This window comes from Mirounga angustirostris, unplaced genomic scaffold (genome assembly GCF_029215605.1).
Source record: "Mirounga angustirostris isolate CCGP_5_RB_7025 unplaced genomic scaffold, mMirAng1.0.hap1 SCAF_6, whole genome shotgun sequence".
Lineage (NCBI taxonomy): Eukaryota > Metazoa > Chordata > Mammalia > Carnivora > Phocidae > Mirounga > Mirounga angustirostris.
In genome coordinates, this window is record NW_026991714.1 from 10176773 (window position 1) to 10195916 (window position 19144).

Sequence of the window (19144 nt, forward strand, 5' to 3'; positions counted from 1 at the left end):
GAGCAAAGTGCGAAAGGAATTCACCCCTTCCTGCCTGATTCCTTGAGCTGGGACATCATTTTTCTTCCACCCTTGGTACTCCTGGTTCTCAGGCCTTCAGACCATCAGCTCCCCTTTGGACTCAGCCTGAATTACACCAATGGCTTTCCTGGGTCTCCAGCTTACAGACAGCAGACTGTGGAATTTCTCAGCTTCCAACTGTATATATGTCAATTCCTTATAATAAACCTCCTCTACCTATCTATCTATCTGTGTATGTGGGTCCCATATTGTTTTGTTTCTCTAGAGAACTTGACTAATAGAACAAACATTCTTGAGCACTATTCTGTTTGTTCAGGTAAATTACTAAGAAATAGTTTGATTCTTTTGGCTCTTGCTTTTTTATGGCTTGTTAGGCAAGACATGAGCAGATTTAGTCTGAGGTGAGACCCTTCTGAGTACTTTATCCAATTCTCCTAGAATTATAAGGTATATCCTTGGCCTTGTGTCAGGAACTACTCCCTTTAATCACTCGGACAGTTTCTCTGGCATTGATTAATTTCGTCAAACTCATATGCTGATGAATACTCAAAGGGGACCTTTCACAGATCCCAGAGGTCTCTCTGTGTAGCACTCTCCTCTTGGTACTCAGCCCTATGAACTCTAGCTGCCTTGCTTTCCCGACTCTCAGCTCCATCTCCTCAGTTCAGGGTTCCTCACTTCTACGCTACAAATGGGGAACTCTTTCAATGCAGTAAGTAGGCATAATTGCAGCGCTCACGGCACTGGTTCCCTATCTTTCAGGCATTGCTGTCCTTTGTTACCTGATATCCAGTATCTTGAAAACGGTTTCATTTATTTTGTCTGGGTTTTTTTTTCTTTTCAGTTGTTTCAGTAAGGAAGGTAAATAAAGCCAGAATCTTGGCTGAATGCAGAAATAATTTGCTTATTTTTAATAAGATATTAAATAAATTTTTTTAAATTACCCATAGAGGAGGGTAACAACAGGTTTGATGGAACTGAGACGAAACCTAGACTTCTCGGAAGAGACCTTGTTTCATTAATTGGCATTAAATCTTGTAAATATGTTAGATACTTATAAAACAAAACAAAACAAAACACTGAAAAGCAATCCCTAAAAAGTACAAGCAAAAGTGAAACAGTTGACCTAATTGTGAATCAAACTGACGGCAGGGGCGCCTGGGTGGCTCAGTTGGTTAAGCGACTGCCTTCGGCTCAGGTCATGGTCCTGGAGTCCCGGGATCGAGTCCCGCATCGGGCTCCCTGCTCGGCGGGGAGTCTGCTTCTCCCTCTGACCCTCCCCCCTCTCGTGTGCTCTCTCTCTCATTCTCTCTCTCAAATAAATAAATAAAATCTTAAAAAAAAAAAACTGACGGCAGGACAACAGAAAGGAATTATTTTAAGCATGTACTTGATTGAGGGATAGAACTTAAAAACAAAAATAACTGCAAAACATCCTGAAAACATTTTCAGTAACAAATGTGGGTGGCAGTGTTGATATTGGTATTTTTAAAATTGTTTGAATATTGTAAAATAAAATATGTTGACATCATTGAAAACTGGAATTTCCAACACCAGAGAAATAAAATACATGTGTAAGATACGTGAGGTTAAGTAAAATCCCTCTAGCATCCTGAATTTCTTTTGGGAGTATCCATATGGCACCAAGATGAATGTTCACACACAAAAAAACTCTATGTATATCCTAGCTTTGTCCTCTGAAAAGGCCTAGAAATGATGGCCAACTCAAAAGCAATAAGCAATCTCAGTACCCAGATTGTAGTCTTTAAATACCATTTCCCATTAAAAGGGATCAAGGGCTCCCTAGAGAAATGACTCTTTCATGATCTGGGCAAGAAATGTAGAAGATAAACTTAGAACATCTTGCCACATTAGAAAGCAGAGGGTATCAGTGACCACTGGATGGTGTCAAAAAGGCCCAGAAGCCAAACTGAACAGGCTCCCACTAGCCAAAACTGAGAGAAATTGAGCACTGATAAGAAAAAGAACTACAGGGGTGCCGGGTGGCTCAGTCAGTTGAGCGTTTGCCCTCGGCTCAGGTCATGATCTCAGGGTCCTGGGATCCAGTCCCACATTGCGCTCCCTGCTCAGCAGGGAGTCTGCTTCTCCCTCTCCCTCTGCCTGCCACTCCCCCTCCCTCTGCCTGCCACACCCCCTGCTTGTGCTCTGTCAAATAAATAAATAAAATCCTTAAAAAAAAAAAAATAAGAACTACAGCTGATTAAAACACCCCAAATATTTTTAAATTCATGACGTCATAATGATTAGAAAGAGTTAGAAGGAACACACCAAAAAATCCCTCTGGCATCGTTTGATAAAGCCAGGAAGACAACTCATTATTTTGAAAACTATTTAAATAGAATCAAATATTTATACTGCCTGAACTATACAAACCAAATCTCAGTGTAAAGAATACTTGATTATAAACTTCTTTTTGTAGAAATATCCCAGCCTTTAAATCAAGCAGGAACAATATAATCAGCATATCAGCATTTTGCAGCCTATAATGTATTAACGGATTTAGTCAATATCACCAATGACTAGTGACATCAAAAACAGAGGAAAAGGGGTGCCTGGGGGTGGCTCAGTCGGTTAAGATTCCAACTCTTGATTTCAGCTCAGGTCCTGATCTCAGGGTCATGAGATCGAACTCTGAGTTGTTTTCTATATTCAGTGTGGAATCTGCCTGAGATTCTCTCTCTCCTTCTCCCTCGGCCCCTCCCCCTGCTTGTGTGCATGCTCTCTCTCTTTCTCCCTCTCTAAATAAATAAATAAAATCTTTAAAAAAAATAGAGGGACATCTAGTCATTAGATGCCTCCTGCTAAAAGTACCCATCTCCTGTTAAGTATCCTTGCCAATCAATACTGAACCTGAATCTGACTACAAATTCCCAGTAAACAACATAAGGAGCCAGGGAAACATGTTCAGTTATACTGGGGGATGTGGTTAGCAAAATGCAGACCATGATAACCCCTAGAAGCCAAACAAACCTGTTTCTGCAATGAATACATTCCAACAACAACAAACAAACAAGAGGAGAAATCTACAGAGTAAATGATACTTGCCCTCCCACTGAAATAACTAGAGAATCAGGTAGAGAACAACTGGCAGCACACGACTATGACCCCTGAGAGAAGGAAAACAAATGAGGTGAGCCTGAGTTCACCCAGCTTTCTACCCGGAGGCACATTCTCGACCCCGGTACAGGGAGGGAGAAACCACATGAGTCTACCAATCTCGCTGAGGCAGTGGAGACCAGAGTCCAGGGAGACTGAGGCACCTGAACCAGGCAGGGTAAAGCACCGGAAAGATGGGAGCTACAAAAAAAGAGTTCCAGAAATCTGCAAGGGGGTTTCCTTCAATCTTTGCTGAATCTGAAGCAGCATCTGTATAAGGTAAGATTTATAAGGTAAGATTTGAGGATGGGCAAAAAGAACATCTGCCAGGAAGCTGGAAGTTGAACAATTCCCAGAGTTAACCTGGGCCTGGAGGCAAAGAGTGTTCCAGCCAGTTAGAGCGACCTGACCTTGCTGAACGCTCAAGGCATTCAGCAGATTCCTGAAGAATCACACCCTAGAAGCAGGGCTACACTAGCTCTAGAGTAAAGACTACTATGTACACATCCCTAACAAATCTTAAAAATAAGACTAGAAGGAATCAAGCTGCTCCACAAGTAACAACAGTCTAGGCAAAGCAAACTCCCAGCACTTTTCAAGGAAGCCACTAAAAACCAGGCACTCAACAATGTAACATTCACAGCGCCTAGCATCCAGCAACAACAAATCACCAGACACCTAAAAAAGCAGGAAAATATGTCCCATGAGGAGGAGATAAATCAATCTCTAAAAATAGACCAAGAAGTTGCAACAAAGATGACAGAATTAATTTGCTTAAAAGAACTTTAAAGAATTATTTTGAAGTATATTAAGAATTAAAACAAAACCATGACCATACTGACAAAAGGTGGAAGATAAAAAATAGAATTAAGTGCAACCTTTAGAGCTGAAAAATAAAATATCAGAAATGAAAATTTCACTTGATGGGCTTAACCACAGATTAGATACTACAAAAGATTAATGGGTGTGAAGACCGTAACGGGAATACCTAAACAGAAGCAAAGACATAAGAGACCGAAAAACAACGAAAAAAGAACAGGGCGTCACTGACCTGTGGAACTCTACAGTGGTCTTAACATACGTGTAATTAGATTCCAAGAAGGAAAGGCAAGAGAAGAGGGATACAAAAAAATCTAAAGAAATAATGTGAAAACAGATCAAACTGTACACAGTAAGATTTTAAGATTACTTTTTTACTAAAAGTAATCATGTTTTAATTAACCTGACTTTTCTAAAAGGTGTGTTTATTCACAGATGACATGATCATCTATCTACACAGAGAAGCCTATGAAATCTGCAAAAAAAAAAAAAATCCTAGAACTAATAAAACTTAATAAGGTATTAAGATACAAGGTCAATATACAAACACCAACTGTATTTCTATAAACACAAAACAACTGTAAATGAGATGTAAGAAAGACACCATTTACAACATCAAAAGTCATGAAATACACAGGCATGGTAAACAATATGCATGAAACCTGCACAGAGAGACTAAGGACATTTCTCAGCAGTGTCTTGTAGGTCTCTTACAGATCTTCTTTAGATCTAACGTGGAGATGAACTTAGTTCTTGGATTAGAAGCCTCAGTATTTGTTGATACCAGTTCTTCTTAAACTCATCTATAGATTCAACATAGTAACAACATCTCACCAAGTTTTTTATAGAAATTGCTGTTGGTTCTAAAATTTATATGGAAATGCAAAGAAACTGAAATAGCCAAAACAATTTTGCCAAAGAACTACCCAATTCCAAGACCTACTATAAAGCTACACTAATCAGAAAAGTGGGTTATTATCTGAGAATAGAAATATAAATCAATGAAACAGAACAGAGTCCAGAGAGACCCACAAATATGGTTAGATGATTTCAACTAAAGGTGCCAAGGTAATCTCAAGGGAAAAGAAATGCTATAGAAGCAAATGGATAGCCACAGAAGAAAAAAAATGAAATGTAACATCATTCACAAAACTTAACATGGAACAGAGACCTAAGCATGACTATAAAACTTCTGGAAGAAAACATGAGAAAATATTTGCATCTTTGGAATGGCCTATGATTCCTTAGGCAGGAAACAAAATGCACCAACCATAAAAGTAAAAATTAATAAAATGTTATTCTATCAAAATTACAAATTTGCTCTTCAAAAGCAATGTCAAGAAATTGAAAGGCCAGGACATAAACTGGAAGATATTATTCTTAATATATATCTGACAAAGGAGTTGTATCCAAAATATACGAAGAACTCTTAGACCTTAATATTTAGAAGGAAAAGAACCCAATTTAAGAAAGGGCAAGGGGCGCCTGGGTGGCTCAGTCGGTTAAGCATCTGCCTTTGGCTCAGTTACAATCTTGGTCCTAGGACTGAGCCGAGTCAGGCTCCCTACTCAGCAGAGAGTCTGCTTCTCCCTCACCCTCTGCTCCCCGCCACTCATGCTCACTGTCTCTCAAATAAATATAATCTTAAAAATTTAAAAAGGGGCAAAAAAGGGGCACCCAACTGGCTCAGTCAGATGAGCACAAAACTCTTGATCTTGGGGTAATGAGTTCGAGGCCCATGTTGGGTGTAGATTACTTAAATAAAATAAACTTTAAAAAAAGGGCAAAAAAATAAATACATAAATTTAAAAAGGGCAAAAGATTTGAAAAGCTATTTCACAGATGAACACACAAAACATATGGCCACATGCAAAATTGCTCAACATCATAAATCATCAAGAAATATAATTAAAACCAAAAGATATGCCCTACTGGAATGGCTATAATTTACAACTGATAATACCAAGCGTTAGCAAATATGTGACCAAATAAACTGGGACAGTTACTTTGAGAACTGTTTGGCAGCTTCTTTTAAGATAAACTGACCATATGGCTAGGCAGTTTCACTCCTAGGGATGAGTCCATTTTATAATTATAATCCTACAACAGGAAAACCTACTCTATAGTGAAGAAAAAGTGTTGCCAAAAGCAGGTGGTGAGGGAGCTACACTGGGAAGGTATATGAGGAACTTGTTTGAATGAAGGAAATGTTCTGTGTCTTGGTTATGATTGTTTTTACATGAGTGAATACATTTGTTAAAACCCAGTGAGGGGCGCCTGGATGGTTCAGTCAGTTATGCGTCTGCCTTCGGCTCAGGTCATGATCCCAGGGTCCTGCGATCAGGTCCTGCATCGGGCTCCTTGCTCAGCAGGTAGCCTGCTTCTCCCTCTGCCTGCCACTCCCCCTGCTTGTGCTCTCTCTCCCTCTCTCTCTCTCAGACACATAAATGACACCTTAAAAAAAAAAAAAACCTCACTGAGCTGTATTCTTAAAATGGGTACCCTTTATTGTATATAATTTATATCTGATTAAAGTTGATTTAAACAACCTACTACAACATCTGGACCTCAACAAGATCCTGATTTTAACAAGAACAATTTTTAGGGGCGCCTGGGTGGCTCAGTCAGTTAAGCGGCTGCCTTCGGCTCAGGTCATGATCCCAGAGTCTTGGGATCGAGCCCCACATCAGGCTCCCTGCTCCGCGGGAAGCCTGCTTCTCCCTCTGCCACTCCCCCTGCTTGTGTTCCCTCTCTCGCTGTGTCTCTCTCTGTCAAATAAATAAAATCTTTAAAAAAAAAAAAAACAAGAACAATTTTTAAAAAGCAGGGGAGGGGATTTCGAATGTGCCCAACATTGGGTGATATTAAGGAATTACTGTTAAGCCGGGTAATAGGCCCATGGGTTCATTTTACAATTGTCTCTGCTTCTGTATGTTTGAAATTTTCCATGATAAAAAACACTTAAAAAAATTAAAGCATAACTTCAAATATGTTAAGGGTTACTATGTAGAAAAATAATTCAATTCTAAGAGAAGGAATCATGTGGAAGAAAATCTGGAGTCAATAAGAGAATGAACGCGCCAAGAGAGCAATCAATGAGTGGCCTTGTAAGGTTAGGATGCTCACGCTAGGAACTGATGACACCCAGATCCCGTAACTACCTGCCAGGTTTCAGGAGAGGAAATTACTGCAATTTGTGAAGCTGGACAAGCTGCCCTCGAAGGTCCCTTCCCTCTCCAAGGTTCCATTACCTATGGATCCATGAATCTGACTTCTGGTTCAGTTTTCCTGAACAAGTCCAGCACCCCATTCCTCCCCAGCCCTACCAAATAATTATCTATTCTATCTGATACTTCACAAAAACTATTTCAAATATTTTCCATACTCCCCAATTTTCATATATATTTGATATGCCATTTTCTTAAACCTTTTCAAAATCAGAATCATGCTTTGTACCTCTTAGAATCTTGTACTAACACAATACTCTGTATATACTGGGCCATCAAAATGCTTTCTTGACGGGCGCCTGGGTTGCTCAGTCATGAAGCATCTGCCTTCGGCTCAGGTCATGATCCCGGGGTCCTGGGATCAAGTCCCATATCGGGCTCCCTGCTCCGCGGGAAGCCTGCTTCTCTCTCTCCTACTCCCCCTGCTTGTGTTCCTGCTCTCACTATGTCTCTCTCTGTCAAATAAATAAAATCTTTAAAAAAAAAAAGAAAAAAAGCTTTCTTGACACCTTTCAAGTCAATGTTACTTTGTAACACTGTGCCCTTGTCCCTCACCACTCCTGTGTCTTCTCCCACCATCCTCCATGCAGAGACCCTGTCCTGTACCACATCTGTGTCCCCCCAACCCAGGCCTAGGTCAGGGCTCTGTGCATATCCACAAAGGAAATGAATAAAGAATTCTTCCCACATTTAGAGCCTGTTAAATATCTGAAGTGACAAGGATTCATTCTGATGATCAAATTTGAATTCTGAGACTGCGTTCATCACTGAAAATCTCATTATTCTAACTGCACAGGTCATACACACCTTTACCTGGGTGGCTGTAAACCACCACAACCATAGGGAAAACTAAAAAATCTTTCCCATCCTGGTGGCCTTTCTCCTGAATTTCCCAGGTATTCAGTGTCTTTATACTGCCCTATGACCATCCAAATGAGAAGTACACAGAGGGTGAGATCCTACAAAATGCCAGGTACTGCATTAGACATTTTATTATCAATTCATTTAATTCTTCCAACAATTGGAGTAGGTATTATCTGCATTTGGAAGATGTTTGACAGCTACACAAAGTTTAGTTATTTGCCCAAGATTCTAAATGATGAATCTGGGATTTGAAATCAGATCATCCTGGCTCAAAACTCATGCATTTTTACAGAACAGAAAAGAAAAAAAACAAAAAAAAGCTCTTAATGATGTAATGTATGGTGATTAACATAACAATAAAAAATTAAAAAACAACTCTTTCCTACACAAGTCTTGAAATAACAGAACCTAGTGGAAAAATATTTTTGTGGGGGGGAGGATACTTTCTCTGTAGGTCCAAGGACAACCTGGCCTCCAACTTCTGAAAGCTTGCTCATTCCCACAATTTACCAAGAAAAATGTCCAATTTCAATAAATACCACAAGGGGGAGCTAAGTCCTAAAAAGCTTAGCTATGCTTCCAGAAAGATTAAATGTCTCATTTGGATCATGACTCCCTTAAGAAAGATAAATCTGAATAGATACTCTGTCACAAGTAGCTCTTTCTGAGAAACAAATCTAACCACATCTCTTTCCTGCTTAAAACCTTCCAAGGATCCCCATCCCAAACAATGTAACACTACTTGTCATGATACACAACTTCTTTTAGGTTGGCCTGTCTTCCTCCAAAGACCACCCCCTCTGACTGCTCAACATCAACAAGGCTTCCTCGGCTTCCCCAAAAGGCCTTTTCTTTTGTAATAACTTCCATCTCTCTGACCATGTTGTTTCTTTGGCCTAACTGCATGCCACCCCCGTCTCCCTCCTCCCAATCCTTCTATTCAGCAACACCCTGCACATCAAACTCCCATTTGTCCTTCAACTCCTGCCAAAACACGTCTCAGCTAACTTCTGACCTTCTCTGCCCATCCTCCCACCACGATGAATCAATTTATCCAACACATCATTCTGCCATCAGGTAAATACTTTCTGCCCATATCATGTCTCCAGTGAAAGTCTTTATCTACCTGCTGGACTAAAAGGTCCTTGAGGGGAAGAGCCATGTTTTACAGGTGTATACCCAGCACGGACACATCGCAGATCCTCTCCAAGGACTGAACTGTGCTAAGAACTCATCAAATTATACACCTGTGGTTTGTTTCAGAGACTAACATCAAAGGAGCAGCAGAAATTTCCATAAAGACATTTTAAGCTCTTTACGTCATGCTCAAGATCAACTCAAAAACTGTAATTAATCAATACTCTATCTGAAGAAACTATGTATGTCAAACTTACCGTCTTAGTTAAATAAAATATGAATGAAGATATTAAAAGAATTGCATTTTTCAAAGGTGTGACACTTGCTGGCTCTTCAGCATTTGTTTCTAGTTGCTTTTTTGCATCAACAGCATCAGCAGGACTGCTTTCTGTTGTAATTATCCCTAAAATTGAGGGTGAAAATTAATATTTTATTTTATGCTTTAGAGTAAGACTTGTTTCTCTCCATTCAAAATACTTATTGAGTGCCCACTGAATATTAGTGGCTTCTCTTAAAGACTTATATGGTTTAAGGGCACATTGCTGGTTCAGTTGGTAGAGCATGTGACTCTTAATCTCGGGGTCGTGAGTTCGAGCCCCACATTGGGGGTAGAAATCATTTAAAAAATATTTACTAAAAAAAAAAAGACATAGTTTTTATATATCTTTATATAAAGACTTATATAACTTATAAAGACTTATAAAAAGAAGGGGCACCTGGGTGACTCAGTCGGTTAAGCGTCTGCCTTCGGCTCAGGTCATGATCCCAGGGTCCTGAGATTGAGCCCTGCATCCAGGTCCCTGCTCAGTAGAGAGTCTGCTTCTCCCTCTCCCTGTGCTCCTCCCCCCTGCTCGTACTCTCTCTCTCTCTCAAATAAAATCTTTAAAAAAGAGAATTATAAAGAGAACAAAATTCAGAAGGCCCATTAGAGCCATCATACCCTTCCATTATGAAATGAACGTATCTCCAACACCATCTACCCCTCACCAAACCCCTCCATCATGTCCCTGGCAAAGCAACTGCTACCTGGACAATATTCAGTCATGGGAATTGAGAAAAGCAAAATTTTATGTTTTTTCCACACAGACACAGTTGCATTTAACAAAACATTCATTTAGGGCGCCTGGGTGGCTCAGTCGGTTAAGCGTCTGCCTTCGGCTCAGGTCATGATCCCGGGGTCCTGGGATCGAGTCCCACATCGGGCTCTCTGCTCTGTGGGGAGCCTGCTTCTCCCTCTCCTCCCCACTTGTGCTCTCTATCTCACTATCTCTGTCTCTTTCTCAAATAAATAAAATCTAAAAAAAAGTTTAAAAACAAAAAAAACATTCATTTAACAAACACAGTGCTGGTGAAGCACTGTGTTAGAAACTTCAGGCAAACGATGAATAGAAAAGTGTCAGTTTGCAGACCTGCAGGTGGGATACACCAGTGTTTAGCCCGGCGTCTGGCACTTGGCAGGCACTCAGTGATTGCTTACCGACAGAGGAATGACAGCTACACAAAAGAGAATATGGGAATTGCCCAGAGACACTAACGGGTACTGTTTACAGGGAGGGGGCTGGCCTGGAGCTCTGCATAAGAGGTAGGATTCCAGCACTGCCTGAAAGGGTTTCACCTGAGGAGGTGGTGGAGAGGGGTTTTCAGTTTGAATTACTTGAGTCTGGGACACATCTTATAAACCTCTATGAGTTCAACAAGCAATTAGTGATGGGTGGAGTAGGGGCCTCTTGTGTCTCTTCCAACCAGAAGATTCCATTCACTATTGATCTATGAATCTGACCTTGGGAAAGTGTTCCCGGTCAGGTAAGCATCTCTGTGTCTGAGATGTATGAAGGGATATTTGGGAAGATGAGCCTGCAAAGGCAGCTGAAGTCCTTTTGTGACAGACCTTAAAGGACAGGGCAAAAAAAACTGTTTTTAATTCTGCAAGCAGAACTTTTCCTAGCCCTGAAAGTTTTTGAGCCAGAGAGTAACAAGACTTCGTGGTGTATGATTCATTTTCAACAAGCAGAATCTTTTTGATTTAAAGGAGTTTAGAATGAGAGAGGACACATGAATGCAATATCCTCTGGAACACAGGAGACCTCTGATATGTCATTTCTTCTCAAATTTGCAGAATTCCTCCCCATGCTGTGGCTTCTCCCATACTCTGAAGAGAGATGGAGTGTCCACCCAGTTCTACCAGTTCTCACGGTATCACAGGGTAATGCTGTAGCCATGGTTAGAGACCACAACCTCTAAGAACACAAACACGGCAATGAAATCACGCCACCACAGTGGATTCGTGAAATAACACAATTAGTTCTTCTTCATTAGAAACCTATTGATACCGTTATCGGGGTTGTATTTTTGTTTTAAACATTTTCCTCAATTCAAGTGAAGGGAGTTGCTCTCCATGAGTGTTTGCTGTGCTCTGTGATGGAAGTCCTATTCACCGGCCACACGGGACCACCACCCATTACAAAGTTCTGTACTCTTCCCTACAGTATAAAGATACCTAGGCGTAAATTTCCCCCTCACTGTTTTTAAGAAGGTAAAAGAGCTAAGCCACACTGTATTCTACTGGGGGCAGGGCGGGGTGGAGGGGACTTAGGAGTGGGGAGAACACACGGAATTTGTGAGCTTTAAGGCAGTGGTTCTCAAACTTTCAACGGATCCGAATTTCCTGGAGGGCTTGTTAAACACAGCTTGCTGGTCTCCTCCCCCAGAGTTTCTGATGCCTCTGGTCTGGTTGAAAACTACTGTTTTAGAACATAAGGTTTTTTAAGAATAATATTTTAGATTAAAATTATTCACATAAGTAATGACAGCCAAACACTGGTTTTTGGTTACAGTCTCTGGCCTTTTTCCTACTGCTGATCTCCATCCGCCTCAACTCCTGCGTTTCTTTCCCTTCTGGGGTTTCTTGTTTTCTAAACTCACTCATGCCTGTATTATTCTCCCTTCTGATTTCCCACCTTTAAGAACAAATGTCCAGAGGCGCCTGGCTGGCTCAGTTGGTAGAGCTTTTGACTCTTGATCTTGGGGTCATGAGTCTGAGCACCACAGGTGTAGAAATCACTTAAATAAATAAATAATTTAAAGGGGGGGGGATGTCCTAGAAGCTCTTCTTTATGAGACATACCTACACTTTGTAGAGAAAAATCTGCAAGCTTTACCTGGGTCTTTGTCCTTCGCAGTATTTGGCTGCCGTGGCACTTCTGAGCCACCCCGGTCACCACTCACAGGTTGACCCAGCTGGCTGGGCTCTGTGAGGATCTCTACCTTAAGGTCCTCTGCGCTATCTTGTGGGAAATTGTCCTCTGCGTTATCTTGTGGGAAACTGTCCTCAAGGTGCGGCTGCAGCCCTGCAGGGAAGAAGCGTGCACTGGGCGGGCAAAGCCGGCTGACACTCCCCACTCCACCCTTCCCCCCAGGCAGCTCTCCAACACCGTCCACCCCCGGGGGCTTCAGTACTGCCCTCCACATGCGAGTATCCCAGGGAGCACAAGTGAGCAGGAAAGGAAGAGTTTCAGCTGCTCTTATCTCACTTCACCGATGGCTAAAATTTATAAAGAAACCCTCATTCCAAGTATTTTATAAACAAACACATTTATGGTAGGGTCTTCAATAACCTAACTTTCCTGGACAAACCAACACATGCTCACACAGATAAAGGTACAGAAGAGAATTCCAGTCAAGTGCAGAAATACCAAGCATCTACTCCACACAGAAAGAACATGAACTCTTTCATACATACGCATGCTTATTTCACAGAACTAGCACAGAGGAGGGCATTATGTACAAAGGCAGTCTGCTGAAGTACCACTCAAATATTTTCAGGGTATGTCTAATTGTCAAAAAGAGGGAACCCATTTCTTTCCCCAAGAGGCTCAGGGCAGCAAAGATGAATGTCTTTAAAGCCTCATGGTTTACCCTGAAAATTCATAAGAGTTTTGCATTCTAATGCAAAACAGATCTGCTTTGATTACACACAAAAATGTTCCCCTCCCCAAATTCTCAGGAAAAATTGGCCCTCTGGGAAGATGTATTTATTCTGTGACTTTATGTCCCCGTGGTACTTTACCACAAGCCTCAGCTCAAATACCTTAGTCTGAAAAGCATGGGGACACAGAATAGGGCACGGAACTAGGAATCAGGTTATATTAGAATCCTGGCTCAGGGTCAATTCAATCACTATTTACGGGAAGGCTTCTATGTGTCAAGTGCGGTGTTTAGAAAGCTCTGCATCCTGGTTCAGTCACTGATTAATCCGAATGCAAGAATCCTAGGGCCCAGTAGAATTTAACTGACCTAAGTGCTCCAAAGAGGCAAGAAAGACCATGACACCCACAAAAGATGAAAACAGGGACAGGTGGGGGGGCGGTGAAGAAACTCAGGCAAGGCATCAATTTAAACATTATGCCAGGGGTGCCCGGGTGACTCAGTCGTTAAGCGTCCAACTCTTGGTTTCAGCTCAGGTCGTGATCTCAGGGTCGTGGGGCTCAATCCCACGAGCTTGTCAGGCTCCAAGCTCAACCTGGAGTCTGCTTGAGATTCTCTCCCTCTGCCCCTCCCCCTGCTCTCTCTCTCTCTAAAATAAATCTTTTTTAAAATAAATAAATAAATAAACATTATGCCAACTAATCCTTGGTCAGAGAGCAGTTACTTTGTGCTTAAGAAACTGTGTTCCAGGGGCGCCTGGGTGGCTCAGTCGTTAAGCGACTGCCTTCGGCTCAGGTCATGGTCCCAGGGTCATGGGATCGAGCCCCGCATCGGGCTCCCTGCTCAGCGGGGAGCCTGCTTCTCCCTCATCCACTCCCCCTGCTTGTGTTCCCTCTCTCCCGGTCTCTCTTTCTGTCAAATAAAATGAATAAAAATCTTTAAAAAAAAAAGAAAGAAAGAAAGAAACTGTGTTCCAAAGAGCCCTTTCAGAGGCTTCCAGTTACGGAATAACTTACAGGGATGAAAGGCAGAGCACAGGGAATATCGTCAGTGGTGTTGTGAAAGTCTTGTATGGTGACAGATGGGAGCTCCGCTTGCAGTGAGCAGAGCAGACTGTACAGACTTGCCGAATCACTATGTCACAGACCTGAAACTAATGTAACACTGTGTGTCAACAATACGTCACTCAGGGTGCCTGGCTGGCTGAGACAGAAGAACATGCAACTCCTGACCTTAGCGTCATGAGCTCAAGCCTCCACGCTGGGCGTAGAGCTACTTGAAAAGAAAAAAGTTTCCTTTTGAAAATGCTACCAGTCTCAACTGTCCAAAGGGGAAAAGAGAGGGAGAAATCCTTATGGACGCTCCCACCTGAAAGAAGGCAGGAAGGGACACGTGGATGTCACAGTGCTGTTGTCCCTTACCTTCAGGCACACTGTAAACTGGACAGAGCTTTACAAATAAGGCAGGAGGCACTTCAGCAGCGCCCCCCCGCCCCCCCACTTCTCCGGCGCGCCCCCACGAGGCCACAGGCGGGCACTTTACCTTCCGTGGAGCCGCCCCAGCCTTCCCGGGGGAGCTGTGCTGTGGTTAGCGGTGCCGTGTCCTCCACGGAGGAGTGTTTGTACCTGACGAAATAGATCAGGTCTTGAACATCGTCTAGTACTGCTGCCTCTTCGAATATGTTACCTTCCTTCACTCCCAGATCTCTGTTTTCGGTTACACGGGAATCAAGCATTTTCTCTGCTACGCTCAGAATGTGTGCCTCGGAGGCACGGAAGACCTTATCCAGGACTTTTTCCACATTATAGGGCAGGCTCTCCTGCTGTGCGGACTTCAGCTTTAACGACATCTCGTGGAACATGGCTTCCAGCTCATGGACATTAAAGTACTTCTGGAACCTCTGCAGAGACTGCTGTTCTTTAAAGAAGCTGCCGATTATAGGCAGGTCCTTCACATCATGGCTGTGCGCCCGCGTCCCCGCTGTATGTGGCGCCCAGTGTGGCTGGGCATCTTTGTGCTCCTCAGTGGCAGACCCCCGGCTCTCTGTGTCCGCGAGCCTCTCAAAGTCCCCCTGGTCCTCTTCCGAGAGTTCATCTACCCCAGGCTTCTGTACGGATTCCTCAGGGCTGTCTTCTTGAAAATTACCAGTATCTTGATTCTGAAACATTTCACCCAACCCTAGAGTCTGATTTTTTTTGTCAGGAGAGTCCCTTACTTCAGGTGCTCTCTGTGCTTTCTGAGCTACAAGAGGGTTTTCTGTTTCCACCACCCTGCTATCCGCTTCCCTGGCCCCTATGTCTACCCCTTCGCCCAAAGTTTCTCTTTTTCTCTCAATTTCCAAAATATTACTGGTTTCTTCTTTGCTTCCTTCTGTTTCTGCATCAGGATTAATGGGGCCTAAACCAGCTCTTGTGGGGGACTGCGGATTAACATCTAGCTGCCCGCGCTGGATCTCAGGGCTTTGTTCTTTAGACTGTTTTGCACTTAGAGCATTTTCATCCTCCAGGAGTTCTTCCGGGCTGTAATCGTCATCTGCCTCTGGTTTCTCAGTTTGGAAACCTGGGCCTTCCGGGCCATCTGTCTGGCCTGTTGCCTCCACTTCCCGTAAGCCCACCAGGGGCTTGTGAGGAGCAAACTCTTCACCTGAGGAGTCCTCTTTGACCTCCTCCTTGGAAAGCCTTATCTTCTCATCCATCTGCTTACTGTGGCTAGCAGCCTCTTCTCTTCCTTGTGGCCAAGAAAGATTTCTTCCCCAAATGGGGCCCTCTTCTTCCGGTTCTCTTGGCAAACCAATTTCATCCAGAGGGGAGGGTCTAGGTTGATTGTGAGTCTTAAGAAGCTCTTCCTCTTTAAATTCCTCACTTGGATGCTCCACTGAGAGCGTGTGTGGTTTTGATCCACTTACTAAAACGTGTACTTCTTCCACATTGTCTTTGGATGCATTACGCTGATTACCTCCCAGCGGGGGTGCAATATCCACAGATTCCTGTCCAATCTTTTCCTCGTTCACTTGACTCCCTGAAGCTTTAGGTACTGGTTCACGTTCTAAGCCGCCTCCCAAAATCTGCTCTCCAGGCTTTTCTTCAGGGAGCATTCCTTTTGAAATATGAACAACTGCTCCTTTTAGGTCATTTTCTTTGTTATCGAAGGCTGACTCCAACATTTCTTTACCCTTTCCAGCAGATGGCAAAGAGCCAGGGTCACTGCTTTGAGGAGAACTGTGTGCAGTCATGCCTTCCTGCTTCTCCTCCTCCAACCCCATCTCAGCCTGTGCCAGGCCCCTATTGGATTCTGCAACTTTCGTCCCTTTTCCTGTAATATGAATTTCCGGGTCTTTTTCATTATTTGTTTTAGGGACATCTACACTCAAAAGATGATCTTCTGCCTTTTTAGGGTCAATGTAATCCGTGGCTGATTGTGGTTTCCCCCACTTGCTATCTGGGACAAACGCATCATCACCTTCCTTTCCTTCCTCTGAATCAGAACTCCCTAAATCCACACCTGTTTGTCTGTCACCTTCTGAGAAAGAGAAGATAGTATCCTCCCAGGTTGTTAGTATGTTTTTATCATAGTTTTTGATGCCAGGGGGCTGCGTTGCCTCCACTTTATCCTCTTCGTTTGAACTCTGCTCTCTATCTGATGAGTATTTCTCAACTCCAGACTTCACTGGAGTTTTCACATCTTCTCCACCATGAGTGAAGGTCAGTAACGGCAGCTCATCAAAGTTTTCTTCGTTCTCCTCCTCTTCCTTGCCAACTGTGTAATACTCAGTATCCAATTCCTCATCAAAATCATCTTCTAATGAAGTAACAAGTCTGGTTGTCTCGTCATCAGATACAAGTGCATCAGCAGTTGAGCCAAATTTGGTTTTTAAGTCCAGAGTCATTTCTTTTTTCAAAAGTTTGTAAGCATCAATCTTCTCCTGTTCACTCGAGACCTGAGAACCATTGCTGGTTTTGTTGTTTTCACTTTCTGGCACTTTTAGTTTATCCTGTAGCATTTCCTCAAAAGGTTCAAATGAAGATGGGTCTCCCTGAGCATGACCTGCTTGACTGTTTACATGGGGGTGGTTCTTCTGAGCCCCAGATCTTTCCTTGAGTTCCTTAGTATTTTCTGAGAAGATACTTTCACTCTCCTCTGAGTTAACTTCTACTGGTTCGGGTTCAAGGTCGCTTTCCTCAAATACTTCAGAAGGGGTGTCCTCACGCTGAGGTTTTTCTATAGCTTTCTCAGAATCTCCAGTTGCAGAATTATACAATTCCAAAAATCCTAAAAGTTCTTCTACATTATAATTATCAAAATCATCTCTTCCCCCATCAAAACAAACAAAATCTGTCTCCTGCAAGAGAGAAAAAAAAAAAGTTAGCATGTCACTAAGTATAAGAGCAAACTCTTACCCATGCTAGTGACAGAGATAATCCCAAATTGGCTCTGGAGGGGGTTCCGTGTCTACCTTGGGCAACAACTCTTCTTGGGTAGTGAAGAGATATAGAGGCTAGAATCCACTTTTCCCTGGTTCCCTGCTTCCATGGAGAAGGACTCCTACCTGAGTACTACTCCTGGCTGCCCTTCGCTGTCTCTTCCCCAGGGGAAACATGATTCATGTGGCTGGTGCCTTTGCTCTGTACCATCCCTGTTTTCTGTTTGGGGGACCTGCTGGAGGGAACACACATCCTCTCCCCCACCATGCTGACAGTTTTACAGGGACAGTCCTCCAGGGGTGGCCCCCATTAGCTAGCTCTGTCTGTGGCTGGGCAGTTGGTCTTATTCTAGACTACAAAGCCCACTATTTCTGCAACCTAAGCCATGTTCACTGAAAAGCTTTATCAATAAATAATAGTGACAATTTGGTCTCCATGTGCCTGACTCCTGGGTCTCTCAATTTGTTCTGAGCACAAGTAGAGAAAACACAGGGTGTCATTTATTGGGTCCCCCAACTCCCAATATCTATGCCTGATGTTCTGGGAATTCATCCCATGATAATATGTGCAGAAGAAGCTGGAAGACCACCAGCCTCCCTATCACTGTGCCCTCCAGGCTGTACTTCTGTTTACCCCACTAGAGACAGGCAAAATCACCTTGCTGTCAGGATCTAAGTCTACACAGATTTTTTGGCTCATATTTTCTTTAGATTGGAAAAGACAAATCAGCTTAGGAAGTATCTTATTAAAACACAGAGGCATGGGAACTAAACATTTACAGGCACGAAGAAGGGTGTCAAGGGGGTTCCCCACTTAATTCTTACCTCAAATACAACCTGAAAACAAGATTCAGTAAGGAATATACTCTACTCTAAATCAGGGTTCTAGATGTCATTAAGATCTGCTTTCAGAACTATCCATAAATCTATATTCTTCCTTTCCTCCAATAATAAGCAAATTGACATAAAAGGGGCCATACACAGAGGGAAAGTTAAAAGCCAACAAAGATAATTCTCTTCTCCTAACTAAACTTTCACAAAAGGCTGAGGAGCCCTGACCAGTGCAGTAGGGATGGATGATTTCTTCTTTTCACCACATGTGTTTCCACGCTATTTTCTTAATACTGAGGGAAGCATGCAGTGGGAGGTACAGAAAGAAGGCAGACTCCCCAACTAGTGAGGTCACTGTGACCAATGAACTGCCGTCTCACACCTATATCCTGGAGAGTCTCTTCACTAGGAATGAGGCCAGACAGGTAATGGGCTGATTTTATGACCCTTGCAATTATCGAGAAATGTTAAGAACAGCACTGGCTTAAAGACTCCATATATTCTGCCAATCTCATCTAAGAATGCCTCTAGGACAGCAACTTGCATGTTCCGCAGCACTGCAAAGAACTGCTCAAGGATGCTTGAATGAAAGTGAGCGTCAATGACTATAAACTTTAAAACTCCAGAAAATAATCAGCAGGACTGAGGATCCCAGAACACAAAATTCTCATCATCACAGAACTGTCAGTGCATTCAGATGAATGCTTTATAGGGTGTGCAGTCAGTACTGTGCAGATCTGAGACTAGACTCCTCCAAATCTCTCAAATTCCCTACAGCATAACT

The 19144-nt window shown here is 42.8% G+C and overlaps 1 protein-coding gene across 6 annotated transcripts in view; it reads right to left on the minus strand.

Annotated features, from left to right (window-relative positions):
* Positions 1 to 19144, minus strand: part of MIA3 (MIA SH3 domain ER export factor 3) — a 58344-nt gene that overhangs the window by 30658 nt on the left and 8542 nt on the right. For all 6 annotated transcript variants that reach the window (XM_064593841.1, XM_045876833.3, XM_045876832.3 and 3 more), the window contains 3 exons: positions 14652 to 17448; positions 12344 to 12532; positions 9443 to 9588 (listed from right to left, as the gene is read on the minus strand). In XM_064593841.1, coding sequence (XP_064449911.1) covers positions 9443 to 9588; positions 12344 to 12532; positions 14652 to 17448 — 3132 coding nt within the window. The remainder of the gene's footprint in view (positions 1 to 9442; positions 9589 to 12343; positions 12533 to 14651; positions 17449 to 19144) is intronic.